This window comes from Eurypyga helias, unplaced genomic scaffold (assembly GCF_000690775.1).
Source record: "Eurypyga helias isolate BGI_N326 unplaced genomic scaffold, ASM69077v1 scaffold31822, whole genome shotgun sequence".
Lineage (NCBI taxonomy): Eukaryota > Metazoa > Chordata > Aves > Eurypygiformes > Eurypygidae > Eurypyga > Eurypyga helias.
In genome coordinates, this window is record NW_010237303.1 from 7,845 (window position 1) to 30,511 (window position 22,667).

General features: G+C 43.5%; 1 protein-coding gene across 1 annotated transcript in view; it reads left to right on the plus strand.

The window, feature by feature from the left end:
- ANKRD29 (ankyrin repeat domain 29) overlaps positions 1-22,441 on the plus strand; it is a 30,280-nt gene extending 7,839 nt beyond the window's left edge. The window contains exons 4-10 of the mRNA XM_010147412.1: positions 2,318-2,416; positions 9,497-9,595; positions 12,524-12,622; positions 18,932-19,030; positions 19,523-19,618; positions 20,689-20,787; positions 22,358-22,441. Coding sequence (XP_010145714.1) covers positions 2,318-2,416; positions 9,497-9,595; positions 12,524-12,622; positions 18,932-19,030; positions 19,523-19,618; positions 20,689-20,787; positions 22,358-22,441 — 675 coding nt within the window. The remainder of the gene's footprint in view (positions 1-2,317; positions 2,417-9,496; positions 9,596-12,523; positions 12,623-18,931; positions 19,031-19,522; positions 19,619-20,688; positions 20,788-22,357) is intronic.
- Positions 22,442-22,667: the final 226 nt, after the last annotated feature.

Sequence of the window (22,667 nt, forward strand, 5' to 3'; positions counted from 1 at the left end):
CAGCCTGGCCTTGAACACTTCCAGGGATGGGGCATCCACAGCTTCTCTGGGCAACCTGTTCCAGTGCCTCATCACCCTCTCCAGGAAGAACTTCTTCCTGATACCCAGTGTAAACCTACCCTGTTTCAGTTTAAACCCATTACCCCTTGTCCTGTCACTACAGACCCTTGTAAAAAGTCCACTCCCCAAGCTTTCTTGTCAACCTCTTCAGGTACTGGAAGGTGCTATAAGGTCTCCCCAGAGCCTTCTCTTCTCCAGGCTGAACAAGCCCAACTCTCTCAGCCTGTCCCCATAGCAGAGGTGCTCAGGCCCCAGATCATCCTCATGGCCCTTCTCTGGACTCACGCCAAGTGGTCTGTGTCCTTCTTATGTTGAGGGCTCCCCAGCTGGACACAGAACTCCAGGTGGGGTCTCACGAGAGGGGGGAGAATCCCCTCCCTCGACCTGCTGGCCACACTTCTCTGGATACAGCCCAGGATACGGTTGGCTTTCTGGGGTGCCAGCGCACACTGCCGGCTCATGTTCAGCATTTCATCTACTAGTACCCCCAAGTCCTTCTCCTCAGGGCTGCTCTCGATCCACTCTCCACCGAGCCTGTACTTGTGCTTGGGATTTCCCCAACCCAGGTGCAGGACCTTGCACTTGGCCTTGTTAAACTCCATGAGGTTGGCAGTGGCCCACCTCTCCAGCCTGTCAAGGTCCCTCTGGATGGCATCCCTTCCCTCCAGCGTGTCGACCGCACCACACAGCTTGGTGTCGTCAGCAAACTTGCTGAGGATGCACTCAATCCCACCATCCATGTCACTGACAAATACAGTAATTTACAGCTCTCTGGATGGGATAAATGGTATGTCCTTTACCTTTTGATTTGCAGAGTCTGATCATGAAAACAGAGTGGATGCCATTGCTAGCCCCAGGGTTATTTTGACTGGGTATGCTTTGGAGTTTCTGCCTCTTAGTCTGAGCCAAGTCAACTCTCACAATCACACAACTTAATCACTCGTACCCTGCCCTGCATCTCTGCTTTGCATTCAAGGCATCTCTTGCCTCGTGACATGCTTGCTTGTGAATGGGACAATGACAGTGGCTGGTTTTGGGAAAGTGCCTTCCGCTCATACTCTGCACAAATGACTGTAAGGACTACCTGAGCTGCCCTGCTCTGTGTGCTGGCTACACAGAGAGCAGAATTGCTCAGGGACAACGACAGCTGTACTGATCCAGGGAGAAGAGCAGTTTAAGGAGGGCATGCAGTAACATGGGACGGTGGCAGGCAGTGCAGGACAGGAGTATGCTCATCACTGTAACAATACAAGCAAATGTTTCTCACTTGCCTTGGTTACCTGGAACTCGAGCAATAATCTCATGCTGACATGTGCAAGTTAACTGAGTGAATGCCATGTGTGATGATATAAATGTCTTTTCGCTTACTGGCCTAAACTTGCTCTAACCATGTCTGTCAGTGTCTTTCAGTGGGGTCCTGTTCCAAAAAACTACGTATTTAAACATGTCCCTTCCCTTAAGTAAACATTGCTTGAAAAGCAGCAGCGAAAGGATAAATTGAAAACAGTTTTATGAAGCTGTTCTTGAGTATCGCTCAGGACATACTGTTTCAGCAAGCCAATACAAACACTGAAATCCTCCAAATTGCAGAGAAACAGTGAAACAGATGAAGTTTAAGCGCTACAGACCAACGGCACTCTTCTGCAACCAAATCCACATACTCAAACCAGTGTTCTTGTACTCTGAAGTTGTTGTGAAACTTGGGGAAGTGAGACCCCCATAAATGTGGCTGGGAGAGGGGGCTCTGAAATGGTCTCAACGGGCCATGTAAAGGCTTTGGGCATGGGAGTGAATTTCATGTGTATCTCCCCTTCCCTGCACTTTCTACATGGGATGAGGGAGCCCAAAGTCAGGAAAGCATGTTCCTATTGGTCTCAGGTTGTAGCAGCAGGTAGAATAGGGGTTGGTTTTAAATTGGCTGTTCCACTGTTGTGCAAAACTTGCTTTCCCTGTCTGGTGACTGGCTAGAAGTGCGTGAATCCTAAGAGGTCTATATTAGAAACTCTGTGCAGAAGCCTCTGGTGAAACTTGGATTTTACACAAATGTATGATGCTGGACATGTTTCTCAGTGCAATGGGAAGAAAACTGACGTAAGACACCTGGTGTCCTCTGGAGTTCTCAAAATCATAATGCCTTTTCAGCTGATATTCAACTGATTGTGCTCAAAACTTTTTAATTTGAAATGTATATACTTCAGTCAAGTGTGTTATATGTTTGTTTTGATTTTTTGGTTTTTAATCCTTCTTTTCCTTACAGTCAGGTGCAACTTCTCTGTTCTTTGCGGCACAGCAAGGCCACAATGATGTAGTGAAGTTTCTCTTTGAATTTGGAGCCTCTACTGAATTTAAGAATAAAGTAAGATCATGGGTCTATTTTTGCATGCTGATACATTCTGCCAGTCAAGGCTATTTCTCCCTGTTCACATGAAACGTGACATGGCAGCAGGAAGATGATTTCCTCACTTGCACATTTTCTGAGTAATATGAGTAATGCAACATATTGTGAAAATATTAACTTGAGACTATTTCCTACCTAGACAATAGCACAAGTTGATCAAAGATTAGACCCTTGATAGTGATATCAGTCTTTCCTCTTAAGCCATCCTCCCATACAAGAACAAAGGGTCTTTTTGTACATGTCAGGTAGGATCTCATTTTAGGTCTATATGTACTTCATTCACACAGAGTGAAATTTCATGTCCATTAGGAAGTCTCTGCATACCACCATAGGATATGTAGGAGTATAATACTTCAGTCCTCCCTGAATTCCCATTTACCCATCTGTGACAAGCTGAAGAAATGCACCTCAGAGCTTCTACTTCTTTGTTCAGGCAGGTACTTTTTCGAAATCTTCTTGCAATAGCCAAAAGCACAAATGGCAGAGGCCGGGTCTGGTTCATCACACCTCATAGTCAAACAGCATTAAGGACAGCCGTTCATCAGTGACAGCAGTACATCAACACAGTTTCTTTGCCCAAGGCAGTACTAGCACCTCTGCTTTCATTCTTGCCCTTGACATGCTGGCTGCATTTCGTATCATTCCCATAATCTGGGGAGAACACTTGCCAATCACTTACTCTGGGATCCATAACAATGTGTTTGAAGAAGAAGGAATACTTCTTTTACCCCACAGTAACCAGTTTTTTCGAGAAGTTGCAGTCTGTGGTTCGAATGATTCCTTCAACCCATACCTGCATTCCAGAGTCCCTGGAAATAGTGGTTTTAAATATTAAGGAAAGTGATGGAAGTTCATACACTCAAATCCTTATGCTCCAGGGACTGAAAATCCTGGGGTTTTGTGGCCAGAGTCCACACATGCCCACGCAGTAGGATTCTAGTACCCCAGGGAGCCATGCTTGTGGTAAGCAACTCTCTGACCACAGCAGCAATCAGTAAATTTAGAAACACGGATGAAATTGTGGCTGTTTAACACAACATGGAGTGCAGCTGTGGAAATTGGCAAGATAGGAGGTTGGAGTGTTCAATAAACAGCTGGATTTTAAAGTGCTGGGTAATGTCATGTGGGACAGAGTGTCTGGGATTAGCTGCACATTAAAATAAGGATTGCTTTTCAGTCTTTTACTTCAGGGTATAGGTGAAGGGTAGCAAGTTTCAGAAGAATCGCCTTCTCTTGCATTCAGATGTATACAAGTGGCCAAGTGAGCTTACATCGTCCTTCTAGTCATCTGGCCTGTAAAAAGGCCACAGAGGAGTTTTGCTGAAGGAGCAAATGTGTCCCAGGCTACTCACTGCGGCTCAGCGTGCAACTGGGCAGTGTTTTTGCAGAGGGAGGGAAAGCGGTGAATGCAGGAATCTTGGTAAGGCAGGAAGACAGAGGCTGAGGACCTTATTCTGTCTAGAGGGACAGTTACATTTTCACCAAACCTTTTCACAGCCTGTGAACTAGAAGTTTGTGAGGAGGCCAAGTCTTGGCCCAGAAGGTGAACAGCAGGCTTGAAATTGTCTGATCCTTCATGATATTTTATGAAGTATGCAAAATATATTGATGTGAGTCATCAGGGCAGATAAAAGGGAGCAAAGGCCTAAATTATAAGAAAATATTCCTTCATTCAGCTGCTCCTAATGGCTTCCATCTTTGCACAAATGCGGGTTTGGGCTTTACTGTTGCTCTCCTTGAAACTTTGCTCCTGGATCCCATATTCCTGCCTGATTCTTCTTCTGAATTCAGACCTGACTTGGCCGATGTGCCAGTCATAAGTATCTTCTAAGCTGCAGGTTACTCTTCTTCTTCAGGCCACAGTTCTCTGCCACTTCCAGTCAAGCTGGTCATAAGACAACACCAACTCCCATAACATGACAACCTGGTGCATGTCGTGTATGTGAGGCTATTTTCCAGCAGCATCAAATGCGCCTGTCCCAGCACCCCCTGCTTTTCATCACCTCTTCAAGAGGTGTAGCCATCTCTTCAGCACTGACAGTGTGGCACCAGCTGTAGTGCCTGGAAAGGGTCTTAAATGCTGAACAAAGGATAGCTGAGTTAAAATTAATGTGTTCAGGATTAAAGTGGCACTGGTTTAAAAAGTTGGGGTTAGGTATAATGTCCATGCCCTCTTTGTTGAACGGATCTGCTCACTCTGAATAGTAGTATGAGGGCTTTGCTAGAGTCACCATTAATGCTGCAATATATCCTGGAAACTGCCATGTTCATTCTTTCACTCATGCCTTGCCCGGGGACTGCAGCTCTTGTGAAATGAGGATCTAGACACAGGAAACCAAATGCTTAGAACTTCCAGTAATGCACTAAATTTTTAGACTGAGGCCAGACGGGAGACCAACTCGTACTTTGTGCAGCAGCGTGTACCTAAGCAGGAGGGACCATCGAGAACGTTTGACAGTATGCATCTTACATTTGCCTTCTAGTGTGGGTTTGTATCAGTTCATTTTTCTGATTTAATACTGTGGGTTTTGTAGCTTGAAATTACTCCATCAGATCATCGTTCTTTTAACAGACGACTAAGATAATAGGCTACCCCACCCTACCCCCAAAACCCAGAAACAATATAGTTGACAAACTATGCCTTTTCAGGTTAAAGATAAGGCATTTTCCAATTAAGACACTCAGCTGGGAGCAGCGCTGGAAAAGATATGGCTGACCCTGGCTATTTTAAAGGGCACTGGAAAATTAATCCATTTACAAAGAACTTTCTATTATAAATGAAGATGTGGAATTGAAATAAGAAAACAAATTGAGCATACCCTAGGAAACAGAGACTTTAAATCAAGGAAATTCAAAGTCCAACACCTTTTTCAGGTACCTCTGTAAATTGTAATTACTGCATTTGTTAATCATATTCAAGATTGCTGGAGAACTATGTTAATATAGGTGTTTAATTATTTTTACCTTTTGCATCATTAGAGTTGATATTCACTATGGCAGGCAAAGCAAAATGTTCTATAATAGTGTAATAAAGTAATCATCAATAATTTCTGCTGTTGCAAAGAGAATAAATAGTACTACTGAAGGCTAATATATATTTATTATAAAATACATATTATTCAATAATATTATTCTCTGTTGTTCCAGTCTGTGATCCTTAGAAGTATGCAGCATAAATTCATAGACTCATAGAATCATAAAATCTCTTAGGTTGGGAAAGACCTTTAAGGTCATCAAGTCCAACTGTTAAACTGGCACTGCCAAGCCCATCACTAAACCATGTCCCTAAGCACCTCATCCACACATCTTTTAAATACCTCCAGGATGGTGACTCAACCACCACCCTGGGCAGCCCATTCCAGTGCCTGACAACCCTTTTGGTGAAGAATATTTTCATAGTATCCAACCTAAACCTTTCCTGGTGCAACTTGAGGCTGTTTCTTCTTGTCCTATCGCTTGTCACTTGGGAGGAGAGACCAAGGTACTTTCTTACTCTGAGACATGTTATAACCATGTGGGTTCTTGGAAGGGTTTTCATGGTGGCAAGTTTTCCGAGCAATACCGCAGGCCGAACAGTGTGTCAGGGGCTATTTGTCAGCAGGCAGTGGTTGCAAAAGATCAGCTCTCCTCCCTTTTAAGCATATTTCAGAGATGATAAAACACCACGTAATTCTAGGCCACTTTCAGGCAATGATGAGGTGAAGGAAGAGGTAAGCAGACAGAGATGGAAGCCTACACCAGTGCTTATCGTGTGCTGCTTGGAACATGCTTTTATGGGAGGTTGGCGGCTGCCATATGTGCAGCCAGTAGGGAGGGCAGACTGCGTGGGGATAAGAAAAATGCTTTCAGAGGCAGAATTGCAGCGGTAGCTGAGAGAACTAGCTCAGGTCTGAGCTGGAAGGGGTTGCAGTGAAGGATTAATAGAAGCTACATGTGTCAGGAAAACAGGATATGAGCAAGAAACCAACCCAAGGCGATGTGCCTTCCCTCAGCTGCATCAGCAGAATGCCAAGTGCCCCAGAGGTGCCTCTGTGGGTGCTCACGTGTCCCTGCTCCTGCTCGCTGCGCTGCTCAGGCTTCCCAAGCCGGCTTGCCAGTACCAAAGATTCAGCTTTTTACTTGAGTCAGCTGAAGCCAAAAAGGAAAGAGGGAATCACATGGCTGAAAGGGATGTTAAAATCTTGTATTTACCTTTTTTTTTCCCCCCCATAATTCATCTGCCTTCCTTAGGGCCTGTAAAACAGCGGCGTCTCCAGCTAGGGCTTGCTGGAGGAAAGTGTAAGAGAAAGCAAGATGGAAGCTCAATAGAGGTGTGAGGGGGCTGAGTTTTTCTCCTCCTAAAAAACCATGGACCTTCACGCTGTTTGACGATTCCTTGAATAAACTGAGTGCTGTCTTACTGCATGGTCAGTGGAGAAGATTCCTGGCCCCCACTTCCCCTTCTTAATCCAAGACATATCCCTGTTTATCACAGCGGTACCCCCACACAGTGCGTGCAAATGAATCCCAGTCTCTTCTGTTGAATGTGTTCAGCTTCATAGGAGACACGCAGTAGAGCAGGTCTTGGAGCCCAGTTGTTCTCCTGGTCAGGGACCAAATCTTTGAGCCAAGGAGTTGTTATCCAATTCTTTCTGATCCAGTAAGTATTTGATTCAGGGTGAACAGCTGGAACTGGGGACCACCCAATGCTTTTTTTCTGATCCCTGGAATCTGATCAGGGTGATCTAGGAAACTTGGTCACTCTAGTCAGGAAGATCTAAATGGTATATTTTGGAAATGTGTTACTCTTTCAAAAAATGCATGTATAAAACAGTTCACTGGATTCAACCAAACACTTGGTCAGAATCCCCATTCTGAGACATGTAGACATATCCTGTGAGAAGTGTCTCCCTTCTTAAAGCTCAAGCTGTGCCATCTCCCATGGTGGGATCACACAGTTGTACACCAAGTGTTGGACACCAGCTCTGCTTTGCTAACTGCGGTTAGCTTTGCTGGCCTGCTTTTTGTCTGGGACCTGTCATCTGTTTCCCTCCAGAAAGTATGTTAATAACCAAACAATCCTCTTAAAATAACAGGAGTTTGTTGAGAACACAAGAATTTTGGAAAACAAAAAAGAGACCGTAAAGCAATAAACAAACTGTTCCCATATGCAGATAACTGAGCATGTCTATTTACCCTCCACATGGGGAACCTCAATATTTTTAAGCTTCCTATAGCTCAACCTTCCCTGCCTCTCTGTAGCACACCTCCAATTTGGATAGCACAGTTTCTCTCTTAACTCACTAACCTTTCTCGTTCCATTTCCCTCAGGGAAAACTGGTTTTTCCTTGTAGCCCTTTGATCTGGTAACTCACTACTCGAACAAAATGAGTGTCAGCTGGTTGGAGACAGGAAATAGGTTTCACGAAGATACTAGCTTTTGCCATTGTCTTTTCAGCACGTATAAGGTTTTTTTAATTCAGGAACCATTCTGGTTGTTTTTGTGTTCTGTTCCAGCAGTTCCTATTGAAGTAGGGTAGATTAATTTGACAGGGAAGTCTAATGACTCATTGCAGCTATAGAATAACTTAATTCCACTGGCTTGATTACACACTATATTTACTCAAATAATTTAGAATTAATATGCAATTTTTAGATTGTCACATAACAGCTTCACATCCGTGACTTTGCTGGCACTCAATTGTTGTTTGCTTCGCAGTGTCATAGGGAGGAAGGGTGAATATGAGTTTTTGAGAGCAGCTCAAAACAATACGAATCTGTGAATCTGAATAGTGCCTGTGGTTAGTTCAGTCATGTCAGAGCTCGAGTTTTCATGTGGTTGTTTTAGGCATGAAATAACACCACAGATTAATAAATTTGATGATTGGCGTTTCCCATCATAAAATATCCATTTGGCCATTCGGGCTGTAACTTCTCTTGTGGATGTCTGGGTGGAAATTTTCAGACAAAACTTTGGAGCTGTTTCAGAAAACAAGTCTGAGGGAAAACACAAACTCTTGCCCACATTAATAACAGCTCTAGAAACCATTTATCTGAAATACTTTAGATAGCTTATCTTGTGTAGGAGGGGTTTGAGACAGGGAGAAGGCAGAGAAGGAGAGAGAAGTCCGCTGGTGTGGATGACCTGGGGCGTGCGTCATCCTTGCATGATGGCATGGTGCCATCCCAGACAGAAGATAAGAACTTCCTCTCCCTCTCAGTGTCAGAAATAAGGGTGATTTTTTAAGAGGGGCACAGTGCATTTAACAAGATGGCAAGACCCACATTCAGTACCTTAGTCATTCCAGCTGCCTCAGAGTCATTTGGCAGCAACACTGAGCTGTTTCCCTTCTCAGATGGCTCCCAAGGGAGCAGCTCTACAAGGAGCATTTGATATATGTTCCTAGGTCTCCCTTTAGTGGTGGTGTGCAGCAACTATAACTGCCTGGGATTGCTCCAACCTGCAGGGATCACTCCTTCAGCAGAAGTAATGGGGCGTCTGCTGATAGTCATGCGGTTGGTCTGATGCACACTTCTGTGGTGCTTTCAGATGCATCCTCCCTACTCTTCTTAGGGCAGCAATCAACAGAGGAGAGGCAGGACACGACAGGGCTTGAAGTTCCGGCCAGAGAAGGGTAGATGACCAGTAGGCTTTGGAGCACGGGGAAGGTGTGCTGTCCTTCAGTGGGTGGAAGAGCTTGGCAGGGGTGAGGGATTTGGTTGTAAAGGGAAGAACTGTGGAGGAGCTTGGAGCTGTGAAGGGATCAAAACTTCTAGGAGGAAGACAGAAGACGAGAAACAAAAAGCAGAATTTTCTTGGTTTTTGTCCCTCGCTAAAAAAAACCTCAGGAGAAAAATGTTTATAGTAACAAAGCCAAGCTTAAAGATTTATGGAGCAAGACTTGGTACTGAAATTATGAAAGATTCAGTAGCTCCACACTGCAGAAGGCTGTGAGCCAAATTGTGAAGAGCCTTAAAATTTGCTTATGTTTTATGGTGATATTCAATCCAGCATGTGCCCTCTCACCTGACTGCACCCACTCTTCGCTTTTTTTGCAGGACGGAGGTACTGCTCTTCTAGCTGCTTGTCAGTACGGGCACACAAAAGTAGTGGAAACTCTGTTGAAGCACGGTGCCAACATTCACGATCAACTTTATGTGAGTGACTTGACACTGTTAATATTGACAACACTGGTGATGGAACAAATGTGCTGTTGGTTGGACAACAGTGGATACTCTGGCTCTAGCAGAGAAGCATTTGCCAAATATTGCAGTTTTATAGTACTCTACTCTTCTAAAATGTGAATTCTGTTAACTGTCTGCTTTTCATGATCCTGGGAGAAATAGCACATAATCAGGAAAGATTATTTGGCAGCCTTTTGGTTTGTTATCAGTATGAAGGATATGTACCAAATCTGGATCAGATTTGTGCTATCCATTAGCCTTAAAGAAAAGATCATGTTGTATTCTATCATGATTTGCATTGAAAACAGAAGAGTGAATAGCTTTAAAGCCCCTGAGGTACTAGAGAATCAGTTCATTAGTTTTCTGCCAGAAAGAGTAGTAAAAGCTAAAATCTTTCAGTATCTTTAAAATATATATTTTTAATAGCAGTTAAAATTATGTTATTTGGTATTTGTGCATCTCTAGCTTGTCAGTTGGGCAACAAATGGTTAAAATGGCTGAACTGACATTGTTTAGTTGACTTTTCAGAAAGCTGGATCGAACCGATGAAGCACTGGATTTAATTTACTACAACAGAGACACAAATAAGTTAAGCTTTTCAGCTTTCAACAGAACGAAGCAGCCGACTTTCCCTTCACTTCCCATCACTCTTAGGGCACTCAGGACTGACAAAAAGGAAGTCGTTACCCAGGAATACACTATTTTTTTTCAGGCATTTCCATGGGATTTGGATCGGCAGGATGCTGTCATGCTTAGCTCCCACCAGCATGCTAGAGGCTGTGCACTGGTTGCACAGGGGGTCCCCACCTCTGTGCTTCCCTTAACCCACATTTATGAAGAAGGGTGTCCCTCCCTCGCTGCTGTGCAAATAGAGATTTCCTTCCTAGTCCAAGGGCAGTGATTCATACCTCTGCATGGTAATCCCAGGGGTTACCACTCGGTTTAAAAATAGCCATGCTGCCACACCTGCTTGACGTACCTAGAAGTGAAGGCAGTAAAATAACCACCTTGTAATCTCTCCTGGAAATGAGCAATATTTGCAATTGGATTTAGAGACGTATTTTTATTGCTCACAGCCATAGGACAAAGCCGGTCAAAAACAGCTGCTTAATGAAATAAGAACACAATCTCTTGAAAACAAGCGTTAGCCTGGCTGCTTCCATGGGACATCGCCAAGCTGCATTCGCAAAGTGGTGTCTGGCTGGCAGTTCCTCTGGCAGGCAGCCAACTGAGAGGGATTTCAAGCATGCATTTTGGTAGTCCTCCCCAAACCATCGAGATAGAGATGTTGTAATCTTAAATTGACTCATGTGAGGGTAGAGAAGACAAGAGAATACCCTAACTAAACAGCATTTCTTGCAGAAATACATTATAGCTTCAAAACAGCTTTCTCATTAGATCCTCAGTTCAAATCATGTACAAAACCCTAATAATTTTAAAAGTGGTTGAGTGATAGGGAAGATAAAGTTCTCTATCTTGATTGATGCTACAATAAAGAGCTCTCTTAATATTACACAACCTTGTTTACTTTCTAAATGGTAGTGTTCTCACTATACCTGTCTCTGGAGGAGGCCTGCAAAGGACCTGATACCATCACCCTATTTCGTGTACTCCCATAGCAACCAGAGAAAACAGCCCCTCAGAGTGCCCAGGGGTGTGCATTCGTAGTGCCAGCAGACATTTCTCTTGTTTACCAGGACATTTGTCTTGAAATCAAGGTCAAACATTCTAGATTCGGTCCCTGAGGCACTATATTCAGCTCAAGCTTCACTAAGCCCGTGTTGAGTTTTTCAGGAAGAAGAGTAGCTAAGCAGTATCTCTCGGCAGACAACAGCATTCTGTCCGCACAGACTGATATGCCAGCACAGTCAACAACAGGGTTCCACTAAAACGCCCTGTATTCTGTGATAAATATACGTATGAGTTGGCATGAAATGTATACTTGCACATCTGAGCTGCAGTGAAGGGGTTCATTTGTGTCTCTGTTTAACTAAGAGAGTCTCATCTCCTGGGAGAACTTGCCCTAGCACGCTCTGTGCTGAGTGCTGTGGATATAGGATGGGTAAACACCTGTCCCACCCTCAGTGCAGATTTCCACATCTAGTCAGTTGGATGGATTATAATGCTGTTTGAAATTTTTTCATCAAAAAACTTAATGAAATATGACTTTTAAGCATTTTTCCTAAGGAAGAATTTTCTGTGAAGTCAAATTCTGAGAACATCTGCACATGAAAGACATGTCAAGGAAAAATAAAATCCCATATTTGTTCTCAATTTGATCTCTCAGAAGTTTGGGGTTTTTTTTTCAGGAAAATGCTGGTTTCTGATAGGCCTAGGAGATACTCTGTCTTGCATGTGCTACTTTCATGTTATTTTATTACGGGTCTCTTGTAGAAGATGTGCCAGAGCAATGGCATGGTGGTTGCTGGGGTTTCAAGTTAGTATGTCACAGCACTTACTTCAGCCTCAAGGACAGACTTTAGGGCTGGGGTCTCCAGAATTGCAAAGTACTTGAACTCATTTTCACCTTGTGTTTATGTGGCAGAACATTTCTGCATGAACATATAAAAGCTAAAGGAACCTATATTGCTATTCAGGAATGAATTTCTAGTTATGCTGATGACTGAGTCAACGAACTAGACTCTTAGTGTTCGAGACCTAGGACTTAATGCTCCATTTGATGTATGAGGGGAGCCAGTACTTGTGCATAATGAATGAAAATGTTTCCATACTTGGTTACAAACTATGGATTTTGGTAATTGTTCCTTGAGCATGGCTGTATATCTGCTGCTACACTGCATAATAGCTTAAGAACAAGAACTTGATTCAGTTTGGCTTGGTTTTGTGGGGGGAAAATGGCATAATTTCAATACAGCATAAACTGGATGTATTTGTTCTTAGGATGGAGCTTCTACAATTTTCCTGGCGGCACAAGGAGGCTATCTGGATGTCATCCGATTGCTGCTTTCTTCAGGAGCTAAGGTTAACCAGCCACGGCAGGTAAGCTCAACACTTCAGGGCAGAACTGGGGTCTGATTTTTTACAGTTATGGAAAATTAACACTGGAATGTTTCCTGGGCATCATGCTCCCTTGGAGGTGTTTCATTGGAAGGCAGATTGTGGTTGTGCCTGCATTTGTGTTTTAGTCCAGATTGCCAATGTGGTTTTGAAGCGAGTACCCCAGTCATTTCTGCTTGCATGCAAACTAGGTTGCTTCTGGAAGAAGTGAAACTGGAAGCTCTGTTCTAGGTCTGCACCACTTTTGCTTACACCCTAAACCAGATCAAACTGCTGACTGATCCTTTGAACAGGTTTGAAACACATGCACGTTTGGGTCAGGGACCAAACTAAATCAAAATAAAACCCTCTAGCTGTATATAATGTTGGTGCAAGGGCCTTGCACTACCTCCTGCAGCTACTGATCTGCACGTCTTGTACCAAGTCACTTGTGATGGTGTATACAGTCTACCACATACCTCTGTTCCTTTAGAAATCCTAGGAAAAGCTTTTGAAAATCTGGGAAGTCTAGTGGGAGACAGTACTAAACTGGATATATCAAAATCATCAGGCCTTCGGTATCTGGCTTCAGTGTCAAAGCTGATCTTTGACAAAAGCTTTTACTTTTCCTTTCTTTAGTTCTAGTTTGTGTCATACCTGTGCACTCTGAAGCTCAAGCATGAGTGTTGCCTTCATCTCTGGAAGTTCTTGATACATGCGGAAAGCCTTGCTGCCCCCATTTTCAGTTTATGACTCTAGCAGGACTGGTCCTGCAAACAGATATGACCACTGGCAACTCTAAGTATGGAATTAACTCCTCTGTGAGCAGTGGGGCTGCTGTTTGATCATTAAATTATATGTATGAGTTAGACTGTGAGACTCCACCTGGACTACTGCATCCAGCTGTGGAACCCACAACATCAGAAGGATATAGACCAGTGGGAGCAAGTCCAGAGGAGGCCACAAAGATGCTCAGAGGGCTGGAGCAGCTCTGCTACGGGGACAGGCTGAGAGAGTTGGGCTTGTTCAGCCTGGAGAAGAGAAGGCTCCGGGGAGACCTTATAGCCCCTTCCAGTACCTGAAGGGGCTACAAGGAAGCTGGGGGGGACTTTTTACAAGGGTCTGTAGTGACAGGACAAGGGGGAATGGGTTTAAATTGAAAGTGGGGAGGTTTAGATTAGATATCAGGAAGAAATTCTTCACAGAGAGGGTGGTGGGGCACTGGAACAGGTTTCCCAGAGAAGCTGTGGATGCCCCATCCCTGGAAGTGTTCAAGGCCAGGCTGGACGAGGCTTTGAGCAACCTGGTCTAGTGGAAGGTGTCCCTGCCCATGGCAGGGGGGTTGGAACTGGATGGTCTTTAAGGTCCCTTCCAACCCAAACCATTCTATGATTCTATGATTCTATTATTTGTGGCTGGTTCAGAGGTTCCTGCTAAGGGGCTAAGGGCTCGATCCACCTTGCAACTCGGTATGCTGGCATTAAGTAAGGGTGCAAGAGACTTCCAAGGTAGTAAACTATGGGAAATGTAAGCATACAGAGACATATATAAAAGCATTCTTGGTTTCCAAAACAGGGTTCCTTAATTGTATAGCTGGGTTTTGACTCTAAAATCAGTGCTTAAACAGCACATTTAGATGCTGCTTTGAATAGTCAGATGTGGGAGTTGCACAGCTAGCTTTACTCCCAGCACGTAGAAATGTCTGATTAGAGACAGGCCTTCACAGGAATCTTTCCCTGCTTTGAGAGAGCTTCCCCTGTGGTCTGCTGAAACCCTGCAGGCAAGGTGTCTGTGCTCGGTCTTCACTACACATTTTAAATTGATGGGATATGGTCTTGTCCTTGCAATCAGTCATGTATGTCTGCCAGGTGGCTGTGATCACTGACTGCAACAAGTGAAAAATCAGCAGACAAGAGCAAATTAATGTGAAAACTCTAATAACAGTGGACAACATGGCATGTGACAAGCTTCACCAGGTATCTGCAGTATTTCCTTTCATCTTCACCAAAAGCCTGACAAAACGTAGCCTGGCAGCAGAGATTGATCTATATGACTTCTGCTGCATCTGTAGGTCTGTGTAGACTCCTTGCTGCTCCTGTAGTGTAAGTAAATGGATTAGTATTTTATGTGCCCAAACTAAAGTAATTTTCCTGCTGCTTCTTCCCCCACCTCTCCAGCATCAGAGCTGTGCTGGCAGCTACTCCCTGGACTGATTTAGCTGCTCCTAAGTTGCCCCCCAAGACTGTCTCCCAAGATCAAGATTAAGAAATATTAAAAGCTGTTAATTAACACAGTCTGAAAGATCAGTGTAGAAGGATAGACCAAGGTATGCCGCATTAATGCCTTTTTGAGTCAGTCAAAATAAAGTTAGGGAGCCTTAGATTTAGCTGAACCACTTTGCCATAAAAACTGCATTCTGCTATCTGTAATTATAATGCACCAGCTAATTCTTACTGACAATATTTTCTTAGCTCTCTAATCCAATTTCTACAACACAACGTTTCATGAAGCATTTTTAAATCTTAGTTGAGGCAAAGACTTGACTCTGTGAATGTTCCTCCTGGCTCTGTTTCACCCCCGGCAGTATGGGCTTACTTTGCTTCAGGGTACCACCAATCCCTGCTAAGATTATGCCTGGATAAGTCCGTGGCATTTGTATTTGGGCCCACTGTAACCTGAAACATTTCCTTAACAAATGCAACATTTTTACTGTTTAATTAGTAAAGTAATGGTTGGATGGACTTCAGTCTCTGTCTTACTAGAGAACAAATTTGTACTTTGTTCGAAGGTGGCATGTTGGTCATGAGGAATGCAGCTCTGCACGGGGCAGGTTCGATGCCAGATGACTCTTACTGTCAGTGACAAACCACACTGCTCTCACTGCTGTAGGCAGATTTTCTAAGCAACATAACATCAAATACAAGGCTGCAGAGTGCCACGTGTGAGTTCGTGCTTCTCCTTCCTCATGGTACCCAGGTTTTCCTCTCTACCTTGTGCATCTGGGGCCTTAATTCATCTGCCTGAGTGTGTACATCTGCCCTGTATGTCTCCTTCTGCAGCTCCAGTGGGTACCAGTTTCCCTGCAGTTTCATGCCCCATCTCCCGGTCCCACCGGGGTGCTCCTGACTCCGCAGAGCATCACAGATAGTGCTGGCCCTTAAGCTCAGCTCTCACAAGACTGAACAGTGAAGCTTCCTGGCAAGTTTCTTCCCTGGCAATGTCATTTCTCTTGGGTTTTAGCTGCTTTCTGTTCTTTCTGACACTGTGAAGCCAGGCAGGAATTCTTTTGTCATCTTTTTGTCTAGACAGAGCTGGGGGCAGTGTCTGAAGCCTGGTGCGGGAGGCGTTTCTTTGCTTCTCTAACTCAAAAACAAAGCAAGAAGATTATTTGCCAATGAATTTTACGCTCTCTGTTGGCAGCCTGTGTCCCAGCAGGCTTTAGCCTGACTGGCTAAACAGATTCAAAATACTCTGAAAACTAATCTGGTTTTCTTAACATATGTTATGAAATTACACATATATGTAAGCCAGTAAGCCTATATGGAGAACAGACTTCAGACAATAAGCAAGCAATTTCTTATTAGCAAGAATTCAGCTAGTGCAGTGATACAAGTGGACTGATGGGCAGAACAGTGGAGATGATGCCAAGTAGCCTAAGAGTAGGAGCTCTCTGTGTCTGGAAGTCCTTACTAGGAATCCAAGGAGTATCTCACCTCCCACCTTAATCTGGCCCTTTCTAAAACTCCAAGCCACCAGCAAACACTGAGATTGAAAGCTTCAAAGCGTTAATCTTTAGTTAACGAGTGAGTGAAAGAGCATCAGAAATTTCAGAGTATGTTTGGAACTGCTGGACATAATGACATATAAATTCTATCTATTAGTTTGCAATCCATATGGAAATAAGCACAGATTAAAAACATATTAAAAACATATTTAACACTGTTCTAGGAATGTAGTGGTCTACCGTCCACTGTTGGGTGGGCAGAGGGACAAGAATAGTATAGTTGTTTCTGAACTGCTTCCTTCCCTGTTTTCACTTTCTTCTGGACTCATCTTCAATCCCTAATATCTGTGTATACAGGAATTCTCATGTGGCCTTTCAGTACAATATAATATCTCTTTTGCACCATACACCCACATAAAAATGGACAGAAATATCTACTCCATTCACATATTATACATGTTGGCATAAACCTGCCTGTTACATGCTGTTTGCTTAAGAGAGAGAAGCTGACAACAGTCAATGTGAGTCCACCATCAACTTCATCATCTTTTTTCTCCTCAGACTAAGTCCTCCAAGACAGTAATTTTCTCACAGTGGCTTTTTTGCCTCTAGCCCATAACCGATGACATCTAACAGCAATACTATTAAGGACAGTTAATGGTAACAGTGATGTTACCCAATACTTATATTTCCTCTTGCTCCTTTTCACTTATACCTGAAAATATTGAGTTGTTCTTATAAAACTTCACTTTGAGTGAAAGAAAGGTGCTATGTTCCCCCTGCTGTGCTCATGCACACATTTCTTGTGTAAACAGAAGCATAGATTTGCACAGTACTGGATCTTAATGCAGCTTAAATTGTGTAGGCAGCTCTCAGCTACTTCCCCAGCTTTATAGGCTTTTTCAGCATCCCTATTGCTATTTCCTAGAGCCCTCTGGTGGGGAGGGGGGGATGGTGGTGGTGGTGGGCATTAGGAAAAACATGAAGTATCAGCTTATTAGTAGGGAAAACACTATAAATTGGAGAGAGACAGCTTTTGCCATCACACTAACATGACATAGGCTGTATACAAGAGGGCCTTTGTTATTTCTGAATTACAAAAAACACTCATTGCATTAACAGGATACATACTAGAGTGAGGTCAGGCACTAATTTCAGTGAGTTAATTTATAGAGAAATGATACAAGAGTGGACAAAGTTCCTGTTCCTCACCATTTGAGGACCCTGAAGATCTCAGGATGTGCCTTTGCTCTTTCTCAGATTAGGAAAAGGGAAGCCCAGAATATTGTGTCAAAGGAAGAAATAACTTTTCTGTTTCTTCCAAAGGATTAAGTCACTAGCCCATAGAAAGCAGAGAACTGGTTCAACAGTGTGTTTTTTGGATTGCAAGAACAAGTCATATGAATCTTCAGTTGGCACTGAGGAGAGACATAGCTACTTTGATCAAGGTGGAAATATCTTACTTAAAGAAAAAGGATGTTTTCTTCTGAAACTTCTCATTAAGGCTCTTTTGGAAGCCCCAGTATCTTTTGTCTTCCTTTTTCCTGCCAAGTCTTCGCAAAGCCCCAGTATCTTTTGTCTTCTGTTTTTCCTGCCAAGTCTTCTGGCTGCCGAGGGTGGCGAGGGGACCTGGCAAGCGCTGAAGGCAGAGGCAGGCACCTTGCTGTTATGTTAAAGTCCATACAGGCAAAGCCTTTTGTCAAAGGCCCACGAGAATCAATTTGGCACCACATAACCGCTGGAGTCCTCTTGTAGTCTGGAGAGTCAGACCTTTTAGAAGCAAAAGGAGGAAAACCCATGAAATTAAGTTCTAGTTGCAGCAAGAAATACTACCAGTGCTTCAACTCACCTTTGCATTGGGATAGAAATCTATCACCAAGTTTAGCTTATTCTGAATGCATGTTTTGTTTTCTGGGGTTTTCTGCTCAAATAATGGTTGCATAGGACAATTTTTCCAAACCAGATTGTTTCACGCTGGGCTCCTTGCTAATTGCCTTGATTTCTAGAGAAATCCTTGAAGACAAAATTTGTGAAATACCATCACTGTAAGGCAGGACATTTTTATCAGATTCCTTTACGGTGCATAATGTAACTAAACACTGAAAGTTGGTGATCATCTTGCATTGCTCCCTAGCTTCTGTGGACTACTTGCACTCCATATGTTCAGAGACCCAGCTGCAGAATTCACCCATTCATGTTGAGATTTGCCTGCATCTTCTGCCCGTATCACATCTAGCCACCTAGAGTTCAGACTACACAGGATACCCTTGGCTTGCACATTTCAAATTGCCCCGTGCGTTTCAGGCATAACAGCTAAGCCAAAGAGGGCTTCGAGTGTTAACACAGCTACGTGTGTTCCAGGTCAGCTCTGCAGCTAAAGGTGGCTCTACTCCACAACGGGGCAGTTCTGACCTGATACACCGAGCTCCCACGTGCTTTTGGAAACAACTCTGCCTATATCTGACTGCGACGCAGGAGTTAATTGAGGAGTTGAAGTCTGTTCCCTCCAGTAGGCAGACATGGGCCAAAAATACCAGGGAGCACAGGATCTCAAAGTGAAACCATTAGCAGCCTTGTTTTGTACGCAGGATGGGACAGCTCCCTTGTGGATTGCATCGCAGATGGGCCACAGTGAGGTGGTGCGAGTAATGCTGCTCCGGGGAGCTGAGCGAGATGCTGCACGGGATGTGAGTGGCACTTCTTCCTATGCTCTGTCTGCAGCCTAATGCCTCCTACCTTTTTTTGAGGCTGCAAGTCTGCCTGAATGAGGGCCCAGTGTCCCCAGGGTCTGTCCTGTTTGCCAGGCTATAAAGTCCCACCACAGCCTCCCGTTTTCCCTTTGTGTCTAGGACAGCTTCCTGGAGGGACCTCCTGGAATAAGGGAATGGCAGTGTCCATATAAATGAAAGACAAAGATTATACATATATATATATATATAATATGGTGTCACTCGTTCGTTTTACCCTGAAGTTTGCACCTGCCAGAGGAACAACCCTCCAGATGCCCTAAAACCAGCAGCATATGCTGTGGAGGTGCTTATTCAAAGACGATGAGCAGAGGACAGCCTCCTGCTACTCCTCTTGGAAGTGTGTGGGAGAGCTGATATTTCCCTCCAGCCAAGGGCAATGAGGGTAAAGCATTGGTAGCAACTAAACTGACCTTCCTCTCTCTTTTGAAGGATGGTTCGACTGCTTTACTGAAGGCTGCCATTAAAGGGTACAACAACGTGATAGAAGAGTTGCTGAAATTCTCTCCCACGCTTGGCCTGCTGAAGGTTAGTAGTGAAACAACAGATTTTTAGGCAGAAACTCAAGAAGGCAAAGGGTATGATGGAAGACCTGATGTTTATGACTCTGCCAGTGGAAGATGGTAAGGAGCTTGAGCCCAAAAAAAGTCAAGAGAAAAACGAAATTATCTTATTTAGCCTTTAATGACACAGATTAATCTTTCCAAAAGAAATTGTGAATCAGATTTTTGGAACAAGGAAACACATTGTGACACAGAAGTAATTCTCCTGCTTTTCATCATCTGATTTTACTTCTACTGTGAATGGATCATTCTCAATAGTGCAGTTTTTAGCACTGTTATACCCTGCCCTTTACTGCATTTAGTCAGCAAAACAGTATCCTAAGAGATCTGTCATGAGCAGATTCTCTACTTGATTTTGTTTTCCTCTGAATGCAAGAAGTAACTTGAAAAATAACAGATATTTGGAAGTTGTTTTTTAATAGATAATCTAATTTTATGTGCCTATAAATCACGTACTTTGATAGTGCATGCAACTAATTCGCAATTCTGATGTTCTTGAAAAGCCAGGTGGCATTAACTCAGTTGTTAATTACAAGTATGAAATAGCTTCCATGCTCATTGGAACAGTCTGTTTGCAGCCACAAACAGAAGTCCAGCCATAAAAAAAACCCCACTATTCAGCTGTCTGACACTGAGACCATTAATCATCAGAGAAAGAAGATAAAGTGCACAGATGCTTTCCATTACTGGTGGTGCTTCTGTTTCACTGGCTAATGGCTGATTTTGCCAGGCAGAAGCAAGTTCTGTGTTCATTTCACCTCTAATCTATTGACAAGGGTAATTTTTAAAAGGAAATACTGCTGTGGTAAGGTGAACATGACTCTCACTTTTATTAAAGCATTTAAAATCACCACCTTCCAAGTTCACTAGCCTGCCAGCACCCTGCCTAAATCAGACCCTATGCCTTTGATGACCTAATGTCTTCTGTGCTGCTTCTTTCTTGTTCATAGGTTTGTTCTTTGCAAACATTTGTGTTTTGTTGCCTTTTGATTTCTTCCCACGCATGGTATAATCATCTCCATTGGTATTTTCTAGAACGGGACCTCTGCTCTCCACGCGGCTGTCCTGGGCGGCAACGTGAGGACAGTGGCGCTGCTCCTCGAAGCAGGAGCGGACCCATGTCTGAGGAACAAGGTACATCCTGGCATGCCAGCCGGGGAGAGGAGCAGGTGGGGAAAACCGAGCGGTGGAGGCAGTGGCAACCCACATTCCTGTGTTGGGACATGGTTGCCTCTTGAGCCTCTCCTGAAGCACCAGTTTGGTCCATTTGTTCCTGTATGCAAGCACCTGTAAGGGTGCTAGGCAGTGCCACTGGTGATGCCAGCTATCGTGAAGTTGCATTAGTCTGAGAATAGCCACACCATGTACTCACTCACCTCAGCACCACAGATTAAACTGTTAACTATAAATACTCAGGGACTAGCTAGGTTACATTTTAGAGAAACAGTGATTTGTGACTTTTTTGGTAAGTCATAAGTTATATTCATATCCCCATACAGATGTATAAGTAGAATATTTATGCAGCAAGAGAAACATCTATCTGGTTGCCTTTGATAAGAAAATTTGGTTAGAATTCAGCATATTGTTGATACTACAAAAAAAAAAAATCCAAAATTGCATGTTTTTTCCCATATCTTACTGTAAATCTGTTAGTTTATGGTAGTAGTTTCACATTCAGCAGCAACTTTTCTGCAGAAAACGTGTCTTGGTTTTATTCCATGAAGTGTTTTAACATTACACGTTTGAAAATGAAACATTTTCCATGAAAATGTCTTCCTCTGAGTTGTGTTTATGAGCTATTTGCTGCTGGTATTTGATATATAGCTGCGCTTGTTAAACCGTGATTGGGCGGACTGGTACTTACTTCTGGTTCCTGACTGGGTGAATGCAAGTTTGTGATACAGCAGGTACATACCTTCTAAATGTTTTGGTCATCTAAAATCTGTGCCTGTTGTCTCTGTATTATTCCACTTGATGGCAGCAGAGTTAACGCCTCGTGTACTGTGGTTAACATTAATGGGCATTTTGTTTTGCTACTATCGTCCAAACAACGTGCAGGATTTTTCTACTACTGATGGTGATTTGCAGCAGGAGGGTGTGCAGTATCAGAAAGTCTGTGTCTGTAACCTCTCCTACTGATATTTTTTTTTTTTTCTAACTTGCAGTTTGATGTAACAGTACATTTGCAGGACAAAATTACTGACTTTCAGAAGTAGCTTCATTATATATAGCTTACGTTACAAAAAACTATATTAAATAAATACAGAAAACCAAACTCTGATGTTCTATTGCCAATCTTACAGAATAGCACTGACTATTTCATTAAAGTCTTTCCTTGGATTTTTATGGACTTTGGTACTTAAAAACCTGCCTCATTTGCCCCAAAAAATCAGCAGCTATGCTCTCTGTCACTTCTGTGGCAGAAGCATAGGGAGCCCAGGGGATACCATGTAGCCTGGACAGTCAGCATAAAATAAGCTGACGACTTAAATCCTGTGCTAGGATTATTTTGAAGACTCAAGTGAGACTTGCACTTTGTGTGGCAAGGAGACTTCTTAAGATATCTCCAATAGCGGTGGAGACAACACTGGAATAAGCACATCATTACAGTGCCAGTAACCATCTTCTGTAGAGCTTAACGCTTTTCAACTGTGGTTTGGAGATACTCATTCATTTTTGCTAACCTGAAGGTTTTTTGTTCCAGGCAAATGAACTGCCAGCAGAACTAACAAAAAATGAACGCATCCTCCGGCTCCTCCACACAAAGGAGAAGCAAGGGAAAAGCTAATGCAGCCCTGCAGCAAATGCAGTTTGACAGAGATGCACCCTGACCCCAGTAGCATGACAGTGAACCTAGGTTGCCCGAGAAGGGCTTGTTGGAACAGTCTATAGAACTGATTAGCCTCTCCACACTCCCTGAAAGCACGAGGCCCTTGCCACAGGGTCACCAGGGGCTGGGGCCTCCGCCTGGCATCACTGAACACAGGACCGTGACAATAGCGGGGTTTGGCCTG